The 12,323-nt window shown below is 37.1% G+C and overlaps 1 protein-coding gene across 1 annotated transcript; it reads right to left on the reverse strand.

The window, feature by feature from the left end:
• Positions 1-5,679: 5,679 nt before the first annotated feature.
• On the reverse strand, positions 5,680-6,153 carry LOC115952003. The gene has a single exon (XM_031069109.1). It carries the CDS (start codon positions 6,151-6,153, stop codon positions 5,680-5,682), a length of 474 nt encoding a protein of 157 aa, XP_030924969.1.
• Positions 6,154-12,323: the final 6,170 nt, after the last annotated feature.

Genomic DNA, 12,323 nt, shown 5'->3' on the forward strand with positions numbered 1-12,323 from the left:
CAAGGTCCCTCTCCCTCCTAATAGCCCTTCCAAGGTGGCCGAGCAGCTTGGGGTTGTTGAGAAAGAATCAGACACAACTAAGGGAATGGCCCTTGATACCACGAAACCCCCAGCTGCTCCCCAGAACCTCCTCAAAGAGAAAGAGATCCTTTCCAAGATGGAGATTGACCTGACAACTCTCCCTATGCCTACCAAGGGGGACCTTAAGGGTAAAGGCCCAGAATCCTCAGAAGCAGCACTCACCCAGTCTACCAAGGCCACAGTAAAGGAGAAGATTGTAATAAAAAAAGTAGCTTTTTTTTTTTTAAGACTGTTGTTTCTGTTTCCAGAATTTGTAACCAATTTGCCCTTTTGTAATCAATTTGCCTTTTTCTAAGGCTAAACTTAATGACAATTATGAACTTTTCCTTTACTTTTGTGACACAAGTCCTAACACAAATTTTGTTTCACTTAACACTTAACCAATATGAAAATGAGACATACCTTCATTTAGTTATTTGCATAAATGATTTATATGTTTACAATCTCAACAAAGTATATCCTTCACTTCAAAAACATACCTTAAGAAGAATTAACTCAAGGACCTCTACATATCACTGGACTTCCTCTTAATTTCAGAAAATGGTGGAGCATTTATCCTTCTAGGACTCCACATAACTTTCCACTTAACAATAGACTAAAGGAATGGTAGATAACAATTAGCTCATGAATTAATCATGAAAATATTTACAAATGCTTTATCTGATGCTCAGAAGTGTCCTTTTGACTAAGTTACTACAATGAGAGTCTTTGTTACTCAGCATGGAAGGGCTGAGTATTAATTTTCCTAAGGCATGTGCTTCATGGAACCTAACATGGCCAATGCTCTATCTAGTAATCTCATAGTCAAAGGAATGTCAGCTTCCCAAAGATAGGTGGTCTGAGAGACTGGAGAAAGCTATAGTTCTATTTAACGCTTAGTCAAATAATAGGAAATATCAATTTACCCAAGGTATGTGGTCTAAGGAGCCACGCATGACCAAGATTCTATTTGATTCTTAAGTAAATAGTGAGAGGTATTAATTTACCCAAGGCACGTGGTCCGAGGAACCAGATGTGACCAAGGTTCTATTTAATACTTAGTCAAATAATAGGAAATATCAATTTACCCAAGGTATGTGGTCTGAGGAGCCAAGCATGACCAAGGTTCTATTTAATACTTAAGTAAATAATAAGAAGTATTAATTTACTCAAGGTATGTGGTCTGAGGATCAAGATATGACCAAGGTTTTGTTTAATACTTAAACGAATAATAAGAAATATTAATTTACCTAAGATATGTGGTCCAAAGAGCCAGGCATGACCAAGGTTTTGTTTAACACTTAGAAAAATGATATGAAGTATTAATTTATCCAAAGTATGTGGTCCAAGGAGCCAGGAATGACTAAGGTTCTGTTTAATACTTAAACAAATAATAAGAAGTAATGCATCATGTCATAAACAAAAATATGGCAGAAAAGACTTTCATTAATAGTAATACCTTCACAAGTTATTTAATTCTAGGGGTGTGGTACAACATTTTTATCTAGATCTTCCAGGTATTATGCACCTATTCTAGCCACCGAGATGATACGATATGGCACTTCCCAATTGGACCCCAACTTTCCCTATGCTGTGTTCTTTGCAGTACCCAAAACTTTTCTTAATACCAAGTCTCCAGGCACTAATGGCCTTAACCTCACGTTTAAGTTGTACCCCTGCTTGAGCTTGTGTTGATAATGCGCCAGTTGAACTATGGCATTTTCTCTTCGCTCTTCAATTAAATCTAAACTCTTCTCTAACAGCCCATCATTGTTGCTTGAAGTGAAACAGCTCTTCCTTAGTGTTGGGAATCTGGTTTCCAGAGGAATTACAGCCTCGACCTCATAAGTCATTGAAAAATGTGTCTCCCCTGTTGACCTATGAGGTGTAGTTTGATATGTCCAAAGGACATGTGGTAGCTTTTCCACCCATTTTCCCTTTGCATCATCCAGCCTCCTTTTGAGTCCATTCACTATGTCTTTATTGACAGCCTCAATCTGTTTATTTCCCTGTGGATAAGTTGGGGTGGAATACCTATTCTTAATACCTAGGTCACAACAATACCTCCTAAAAGCTTTGCTATCAAACTGAAGACCATTGTCTGAGATGAGGGTATGAGGGATCACAAACCGAGTGACAATATTTTTACAAACAAATCTCTTGGCATCTACGTCCCTGATATTTGCCAGTGGTTCAACTTCAACCCACTTGGTGAAATAATCCATGCCAACCAGCAGTCATCTCTTATTCCCTGCTGCCTTAGAGAAAGGCCCTACAATATCCAAGCCCCATTGAGCAAAAGGCCAAAGGCTAGACAGAGGATTGAGGACACCCCTTAGTTGATGAATATTCGGAGCAAATCTCTCACATTGGTCACATTTCTTCACATACTCTTGTGCTTCCTTCTGTATATTCGGCCACCAATATCCCTGAGTGAGGACTCTATGAACAAGGATCTACCTCCTGTGTGGCTTTCACAAATCCCTTCATGCAACTCTTCTAGGAGTAGCTCTATTGCCTCAAGATGTATGCATAACAAATATGGTCCTGAAAAGGAACGTTTGTACAACTTTTAATCCTCAGACAACCAGAAACGAGGAGCTTTCCTTTGCACTTTATCATCTTCCCCTTTTTCCTAGGGCAAGATGTCATTCTTAAGGAACAGAACTATAGGATCCATCCAATTAGGTCCTACCCTAATTTGATGAATCTGCACCCTCTCCCTCTCTACCTCAGCAAGCTTACATAAATCTTCACCAACCTCGAATCTGAAAATACCTCCACTGATTTTCCTCTCATTTTCTGAACCATAGCCATTCCTACCAACAGAGTAACATATTCAGTCTTATTGTTTGTGGCCGAGAAACCCAACCTTAAGGATTTTTCAATAATGATCTTCTCAGGAGAAATTACAACTAGCCCCCACTCCAGATCCTCTTTGATTTGCTACACCATCAACGTATACCCTCTAGGACTAAGGCTCTTGTAGGGAGACTACACCAACTAATTTTCCATCCATGTTTAGCTTTTCTCCCTCCTCTTCCAGTGGGGATTCAGCACTTTCGGCTACCAAATCAGCAAGGACTTGTCCTTTGATAGAGGTGTGAGGCATATATTTGATTTCAAAAACCCCTCAGATCTTACCCCATTTGGCAATTCTCCCTATATAATCAGCCTTCTAAAGTAGTGATTGAAGAGAGAAATGGGTTAAAACCACAACTGTGTGAGTTTGGAAGTAGTGAGGGAGCTTACGTGTAGCATGTACCATTGCAAAATAGCTTTCTCCAATGGCAAGTAACGAACTTCTGCTTCATACAAAGACTTGCTCACATAATAAACTGGTTTATGCACCCTACTATCAACCCGTATCAACACTAAGCTCATCACATGGGAAGCTACAGCAATGCAAGCAAACAAAATCTCATCCACCTCGGGCCTGAACATAATGGGCGGCCAAGAAAGGTATTCCTTCAATTGCTAGAAGGCCAGAACATACTCCTCGGTCCACTCAAATCTCTTCCACTTATTCAACTATTGGAAGAAAGGTCTGCACCTTTCTGCTAATCGAGAGATAAATCAGTTTAAAGCGGCAATTATTCCTGTTAATCTCTAGACTTCCTTGGAATTTTGAGGTGGTTGCAAACTATTAATTACCTTAATCTAATCAAGGTTGACCTCAATCCTATGATAAATGACCATATAACCCAAAAATTTTCCTGAACTAACACCAAAGGAGCACTTGGAAGCATTAAGACGTAGCTTGTGTTTCCTCAATATTTCAAAGATACCTCCTAAGTCACTAACATACTTAGTCACTTCCCTACTCTTTACCATCATATCATTTATATAAACCTCAATATTTTTTCCTAATTATGGCTCAAATATCCTGGTCATCATCCTTTGATAGGTGGACCCTGCATTCTTCAAACCAAAAGGCATCACCTTGTAGTGGTAATTTCCAGTAGACGTGACGACAGCTGTCTTCTCCTGATCATCAAAAGCTAATGGTATCTATTGGTATCCTTGAAAATTATCTAAGAAACTCATCCGAGGATGGCCTACAGTTGCATCCACCAACTGAACTATTCGAGGCATGGGGAAAGGGGTCTTTAGGGCAAGCTTTATTCAAATCTATGAAATCTACACATACTTGTCACTTCCCATTCTTCTTCTTCACTACCACCGTATTGGCCAACCACTTAGGGTAGAATACTTTCTTAATAACCCCAACCTATTTAAGCCTGTTCACCTCCTCCTTGACAGCATCAGAATGCTCTTTAGATGAGCACTAAGGTGGTTGCTTTTTGGGGATAACAACTAGGTTGACATTTAAATGATGGCAAATGAAGTTTGGATCCACTCCAGGGGCTTCATAAGCACTCCAAGCAAACACATCAATATTCTCCTTAAAAAACACTATCAGCTCTTCCTTCTCTTGAGGGGGCAATTGAGCTCCAACCTGAAAAGCTTCTGATTATCATCACCTATAACCACCTTCTCCAATTCCTCATACTTTAGCCCTTCTGATACCGCATTCGTAGATAACATTGGTATCTTTGATTGCTATAGGCCTCGCTCAACAAGGGTTGAGGACTCGCCTTCAGTCTGATGCTTAATTGCAGCTACCAAGTACTGCCTAGTCATAAATTGACTCCCCACCAGTTCCTCAACTTGGTCCCCAAACGGATACTTCACTTTCAAATGCAGGTTGGAAGAAATAGCCCCCAAGGCATGAAGCTAGGGTCTTGCCACAAAGGCAGTGTAAGGGGAGTAAGCATCCTCTACAATGAAGTCCACCTCTACCATTTCTGAATCTAGTTATACAGGTAGTCTAATTTAACCTTTCGGAATAATAACTTTCCCATCAAAACCTAACAAGGGTGAATCATAACCTGTCAAATCTTCATGCTTCAATTTCAGTCCTTTATACAAATCAGGGTACATGATCTCTGCCTCGCTGCCTAATCTACTAATAGTCTCTTCACATTATACCCCCTATTCTGAGGGTAACCACCAGGGCATCATCATGTGATTGTATGGTCCAGCCTTGTCCTCTTCAGAGAAACTCAATGATGGTCAAACCTTTATCCTAGACCTCTTCTGCTTAGGGGGGAGTCCTCTGTAAGTGGCCAAGCTATAGACATCACCCGGGAGGGATGAGAATCAATTCTCCCTGAGGTAGCTAGAATAACATTAATTGTGCCCAAAGGTGCTCTCGAAGGAGTTCCCTTCTAAGATCCCAATTTGACCTGGCCTTTTTGCCTACTGGGCTGATATAAAAATTTCCTTAACCTTTCATCTCTGACCAGCTGTTCCAGATGACTCCACAAAGTCCTGCAGTCTTCTATGGTATGTCTTCACTCCTAGTGATATTGGCAATGAAGGCTTTGGTTGCACTTCATAAGATCTCCTCCCATCTTATTCGACCATTTAAAGTATGTCTCATTCTTAATTTTTTTCCAAGACTTGATGTACTAGTTCTTGGAACACTGTGTTAACCATTTGGGCAGCAGTAGACTCAAATTGCCCAACAAAGTCTCTTCAGGTCCGATTATTATTGTATCTGTTCAACCTGAAATCCCTCATATCCTAAGGGATAACCTTAGCCTTCCCCTTCCCCTACTGTTGGTCCTTCACCACCCTCTTGTACTCATCAATACGGTCTATGAGCTGACGCACACTTCTAATGAGTTTCCTTGTTAAGGATTTTCTCAAATCATGCTCAACGGGCAGACCAACCTTAAAAGTGCTTATAGCCATGTCATCAAAATTCCCATTAATCTTGTTGAACATCTCCCAGTACCTGTCAGAGTATGTTTTTAGGGTCTCCCCCTCTTGCATGGTCATAGACAATAAAGAGTCCAAGGGCCGAGGAACTTTGCTGCACGTAACAAAATGAGATCCAAACACCCGAGTAAGTTCTTTAAAGGAATTAATAGAACTTGCTCCCAGGCCATCAAACCACCTCATTGCCACAAGCCCCAAGCCAGATGAGAACACCTTGCACAACAAGTCCTCATTCTTGGAGTGTACAGCTATTCTCTGGTTAAAATGGCTCACATGCTTCACAGAGTCTATCCAACCATTGTACATGATGAACGTTGGCTGAGTAAACCGCTAAGGAAGCTTTTCTTCTTCAATTCTGCATATGAAATGTGACTTGGAAATTTGATTCAACGCCCTACTTATAGCGTCGTTTCCCAGACCTTTGCAAGACGGGCTTTCACTTTTGTGACTATGGTAGTGATCCTCATCACACGAGAAAGATTCACTAGGGGGAGTCCTTGACCTGGGCCTTTAACTGCCATCCCTATCACCATCAGAAGAAGAAACAGAACTTGAAGGAGTCCTCTTCCGTCATTTGCAGCATAACCTCCTTCGTAAACGATCAATCTCCAGTTGTATGGTTTTAGTATTCTTCTTATGAGAGACGTGACTCCCACCTCGAGATTGGCTCCTACTAGTATGGGTGGTATTCCCTTCTTTGTTCAAGATTGAGAAAATGATCTTGACATTGGGACCCCATAAATTCCACCTGGTTTGGCCCAGAGCCCACCATCACTGAATGATTATCACACTAAAGCTCAAGTAATTCCCACAGACAGCGCCAATTGTAAGGGCACGGTTTGGTTCCTAAGCAAAAAGGGTGAAAGGATTTAGGCTCAAAAAGTCCAATACAATAAATTTGTAGAGAATGGGTAAGAAAACTAAGCTCTTATGAGTTAGACAACAATTATAGTGGGTCAAGATGACAAGAAAATAAAGATGAACTAATTTTATCTAAAGAAAATTGTCCTCGGTACAATGCGAGAACGTTGCTTCTTGTATATATTTCTTTTGAATTTGATTACAAGTATAGTTCTTGTTGCTACAATATTTTTCTCTTAATATCTGATCCCCCTCCCTTAGGAGCTTCTCTCTCTTTTATACTATCCTATTTCCTTCATCTCCATCCTCCACGTGTTGGTCAAATTGCTAGCTTTGATCCTTGTCCCATCAACACCTTCTTGAAGTATTTAAGAGTAGTTGTAAGGCTGAAAATCAATGTTCAAGTATTACTTCCACATTAATGTGGCCAGAGAGTTAGCTGCAAAACATTAAATGCAAGGGTAGCAGCTTTCCTTTAGATATTTCTTAGTTTCCCTCTGTCCTAAGCTTTTATAATATTTATCCTTGTCAATAGAATCCTCTAGAGTGTTGCTCTTGATGGCAGACCACACCTTCTAACTTCTGCTCTGCTTAGCCGAGGAGGCACTCCTCCTCGGACCACCTTCCCCAATTCTTGTAGACATAATCTTTTCATAACCCACTTATTCTTACCCCTTCATCAATGCTTCCTTGTCCTCGGATAAGGCCTACGGCCCAATATTTATTTCTGGGCCTTTTACCACAACTTTTCACGAGGCGAGTTGTGAATAATGGAAATATGGATCTATCATTTTTTCACTTCTCAGATTGAGTTTTGTTTACGTAGAACGGGTTTGGTAGTTAAAAAAACCGTTTTAAGGGACAGTTCCTAATTAATCATGTCGGACTGTACTATCCGATTTAGGTTTTAAAACCATGGGTAAAAGATCACTTCACTGTGAATAAAGTATTATTCTTCTAAATCAATAAATTAATTAATTGGTGGCATGTTATGATGTAGGCAAATAGTTTTAATGATTCAGCATTCCTAAGAGTTCTAGGGTTCGATCCCCACCCATTTTCAACATTTTTTTTTCTCTTTTTTTTTTCCTTATTAATTTTCTAACCTATTGTTATACTTTCTCTAATTTTTTCCCTCCTTTTACATTTTTATCTCCTCACAACTATCTACCTTAATATTATTTTTCCTCTATCCATTTATTTTCCTTTATTTTTGGGTTTTCTTATTCCCCTCTTCTTATTATAAATTTACAATTCTCTTTCTCATTCTATACATAGTTTTCCCGCACACAAAATATTATTTCTCTCATAATTTTTTTTTTCATTTTTGGTGGATTTTTTTTATAAAAAAAAAAAAAAAAAAATTGCATCTCTATTTTGGGTTGATTAATTTTTGTATTATTTGGAACTCTACTTTGGATTGATGTGATTAAGTTTTGTGTTCTTTGATTTCATAGATGTTATTGTAGGGACACGGTTCTTTTGCAGCCCAATAATGATGTTGGGCTCGCACATAAAAGATCCCTCACAATATGATTTATAGAGAGTGGGCCTGAAAAGCTCGCCTTTGGTCACGGGGCGATGTTCTGGTCTTGATTTTAGAGGAATTCTTGTAGAAAAAGGAGTTGGGTTTGAACATTTAAGCCCTACAGCGTCGCATCCTATGGGGTTGGACTCCTCAAACTTAATCCGAGGATCATTCAGGTCTTACCCCGGTTACCCAACGGTGGGTTTTTTTCTGTGATGTGCATGTGTTGTTAAGGTGTTTTCACCCATAGCGTCTTTTTTCCTGGAGGTAGGATGGGAGACCCCCTCCAGGTTCACTTACTTTTTCTTTTATACTAGCCTGCGTTCGCTGTCCTTCGTCCACGTGTAGGGTCAACCTTTACAAGACTGATATTTGTCCCATCAGTCTAATCCCAGAATTGTTGGGGATGGTTGATAAAGTTGAAGAATACGGCTCTGTTAGGTGCAGAGTCTTATCTGGGAAGGGTAGTAAGGATAACTTTCCCAAGATATTTTAGATCTCCTGACAAATTTGTTCATTTACCTCTTTTTTACCCCTCTCCTCATTGGAGCTTTGGGTCTGCCGAGGACTAAACTGTCCTCGGCTGCATCTCCGGGCCATTTTTTGTCTTATATTTTTGAGCTCGGGCCATAACCTTTTTCGGCTTGGGCCTTTGGACTCCCCATGAGCAAGTGGGCCTGGCCCATAAATTATTGGGCCCCACAGTTATCATATTGCATTATAAAGATAATATATAAGAATATAATGTTATTTTGTTACATAATATGACTTGGATAATTTGGTATCTAATACTTTTTTTAAAAAAAATTTCCTTCTCATATTATTTTTTATAAATTTATTCTCTCTCACATTCTCTCTTGAAAAAATGGTTATTCTCTCTTCATTTTTTATTCTTTCGTGCAACTCTACTTTATATTAATGAATCATTGTGATTTTTAAAACTCTATTTTGGGTTCATATATTTTGGTGTTGTATTTTTTAGTTCCCCATCACAAGTATTCTCTCTCTCTCCCCAATAAAATTTAGAGAATAAATTTTACATATTCAGTATAAGTTTGATATGAGTTTTGATTATCACGATAATCTCTTTTATGAGAATGAATAATTTATTTAAATAAAAATCATATATATATAATCAATCTAATGCAATTCATTTAAAAGTAATGACGTTAAAACAAATGAATAACTACCCTAAAGATTATATTTTATTATTCGTAACCTTTATGTTTAAAAAGACTTTCACTTAAATTTAGTCGTATTGAAGTGGACTGAAATGCTATGTTAATATGGCTCAACAAAAGTATAGTAATAATAAATGCTATGCTTAAATTTTAGTTATTATGAGTTTCAGATTTATATATATTTTTAATAAATTTGGGTGCTTTCAACCCAAACATGTTTTTTCCCATTATGTAAGTGCGCAAAAATATATTGAAGTGGATCTAAATGGACTGAATGGACTAGATTGGACCAAATGGATAGAATAGGACCGTATAGGAATGAGGTCGATTGAATGGCTTTAAGTGGACCGAATAGGATCGTGGACCACATAAGAACGAATTGACAAATTAGGATCAAAGTGGACATAATGGACCGAATGAGACCAAATTGGACTGAATAGGACCAAAGAGGACAAACTAGAACGAAGTAGTCTAAATAGAACCAATGTGGACTGAATAGAACCGAAGTGGACAAAATGAACGAAATAGAACCAAAGTGGACAAATGGCCGAAATAGAACCAAAGTGAACAAATGGACCGAATAGGACCAAGGTGAACCAAATGCCCCGAATAGGATTGAAATGGACCAAATTGTACATAATGGAACGAATAGGACCAAGGTGGACCAAATAGAGCCAATGTGGACCGAGTAAGACCGAAGTGGACTAAATAAGACCGAATTGAACTTTAGTTGGCTGAATGGACTAAATAGGTCTGTATGGATGGAATAGGACCAAATTAAACCGAAGAGGATAGAATGAACCGGATGGAATTAATGTAGACCAAATAAGACTTTTGAATACTTATCATTTTTATTACATTTTTAGGGCTCATATTTCTACTTTCTAATGTCTGATTTCTTTGTATATTTTTACTCGAAACTAAAAATTTTAGCCAAAATATAATAAAATTTCATACTTTTCAACCCAAAAATCAAGAAAAAAAATTGAATTTTTGAGGTAAATTTGAAAAGGCAACCAACAAAAATAATCAATTTAAGGCCCAATAAGACTAAAATGGATTGAACGGAACATAAATTGACCGAATGGACTAACTTAGACCGAAGTAGACCTAGTTGGACTGAATATGAACTTTTTAATTTGTAGGGAGAACAAATTATCTTCAACAAATTTTAGAGAAAAAATTATACATTATACTACAATACAAGATAATTATTTATTCTCACGCATCGCATGGGTTTGCGACTAGTATTATGTTAAAACTTAAAATGCTAACCATTAACCTTCTAATAGTTTTTCCAGTCTGTCACAATGTTTATCGTATACCTATGAAAAATGTAAATTTCTTTATAGGTGAAAATAAAATTTTCAACGCTTGATACTATGTGAACAAAATAAAAAACCAAAAAACAAGTTAGGCTTCTCCATGATAAAGTCTAATGATTTATTATACCGAATTCTTTACATGACAAAGTTTAGCTACAAAATTGGTTGTAACGTTAGGCTATGACTTTACTCAATATCTTTTTATTGGAGATGAATTTTGACAAATTTACCTTTGGATTATATCTTCTTAAATTCTCCATCCTTGCAAAAATTTCAAGAAAAGTAAAGATCAATAGCTATGTCATCAATAAATTCTTTAAATTGCAAGTTTTTGTAATTTGAGCTTATAGATCATACAGTAAATAATATCATTGACACAAAATTTGATATGTGTATTAAGAGTATAAATGACATGCAATTCAATGGTTAGATCATTTTCAAAATATATAGTAATATTTATTTTATATTGTAAAATAAAAGTGGTTTACCTAAAAGAGAAATAAGAGTGTAGTTCAAGTATAGTAATACATTGGGCCTAAATATGTTGGCCTTATATTGTAAAAGCCCCCACTCAAACCCAGGTGAATGACGACTAACTTGAGTTTAGAAGTCAATACATGAAAGTAGCGGTGGAGCTACACATATGATTATTTTAAAATTTTGAAAATTTAACCTACAAAAATAGGAGTTGGCCCCTCCCAAATATTGGAGTTAGTCCAATGCAAATACTCTTAAAAAATAATTGGTCTAATAGTTATAGAAATATAACTTTATTTTTTATAGTGAAATGTGCTTTTATATCTGTTAAATTTTTTATAAAGTTTGGTAGCAAGCATGTTTAGATCTGTCTTTTTCAACCTATTATGTGGTGATTGAACAAGTCATTGACTCATCAAAAAAATTTGTGACTAAAACTATACATGAAATATCTCTATAATTGCCACATAATGGGTTAGAGCAAAATAGCCTCAAATATGTTTGGAGCCAAACTTGTTCATCCAAGTTTTGGATCATTCATATTTAGAAAATTTCATTAAAGGAATTGCAATATTTTTTACTCTCTTTGGTATACAATTTGATCGTTTGTATTGAAAAAGAAACTTTTTAAGAATTTCACTATGAAAATGGTAAAAGATGAATTTTATTCTATGAAAAATCATCATCAAACATAATTTTAATAGAAAATATATACTAAGCAGTTTTTTTTAATGTGCATATATGTAAATTATCAAATAAAAAGTGTGTAAGTGTGTGTGTGTGTGTGTGTGTGTGTGTGTGTGTGTGGGGTGGGGGGGGGGGGGGGGGGGTCGTCTTGACTAATATAGTAGTGTCACAACTTGACTCCCAAACAAAAATTTCTTACTCTACCCTGCATGAAAGGGTCTTAGTGGAGAAGACTTGGTGGATATATCAACTAATTGAATGACTTATTATATTGAACAATGTGTAAGATGTATAGGGGATTGACTTACAAAGAATATATAGGAGTATAATATAAGGCTTTGATTATTTTGGCAAAAATGCTTTCTAGAAAATGATTCATTTTCCAAAAAGAATTTTTTATAAAATTATCTTATTTTC

Source organism: Quercus lobata, chromosome 7, assembly GCF_001633185.2.
Source record: "Quercus lobata isolate SW786 chromosome 7, ValleyOak3.0 Primary Assembly, whole genome shotgun sequence".
NCBI lineage: Eukaryota > Viridiplantae > Streptophyta > Magnoliopsida > Fagales > Fagaceae > Quercus > Quercus lobata.

Coding starts and splice junctions, on each gene's coding strand:
- LOC115952003 (XM_031069109.1), bottom strand. CDS start 6,153: ATGTACAATGGTTGGATAGACTCTGTGAAGCATGTGAGCCATTTTAAC.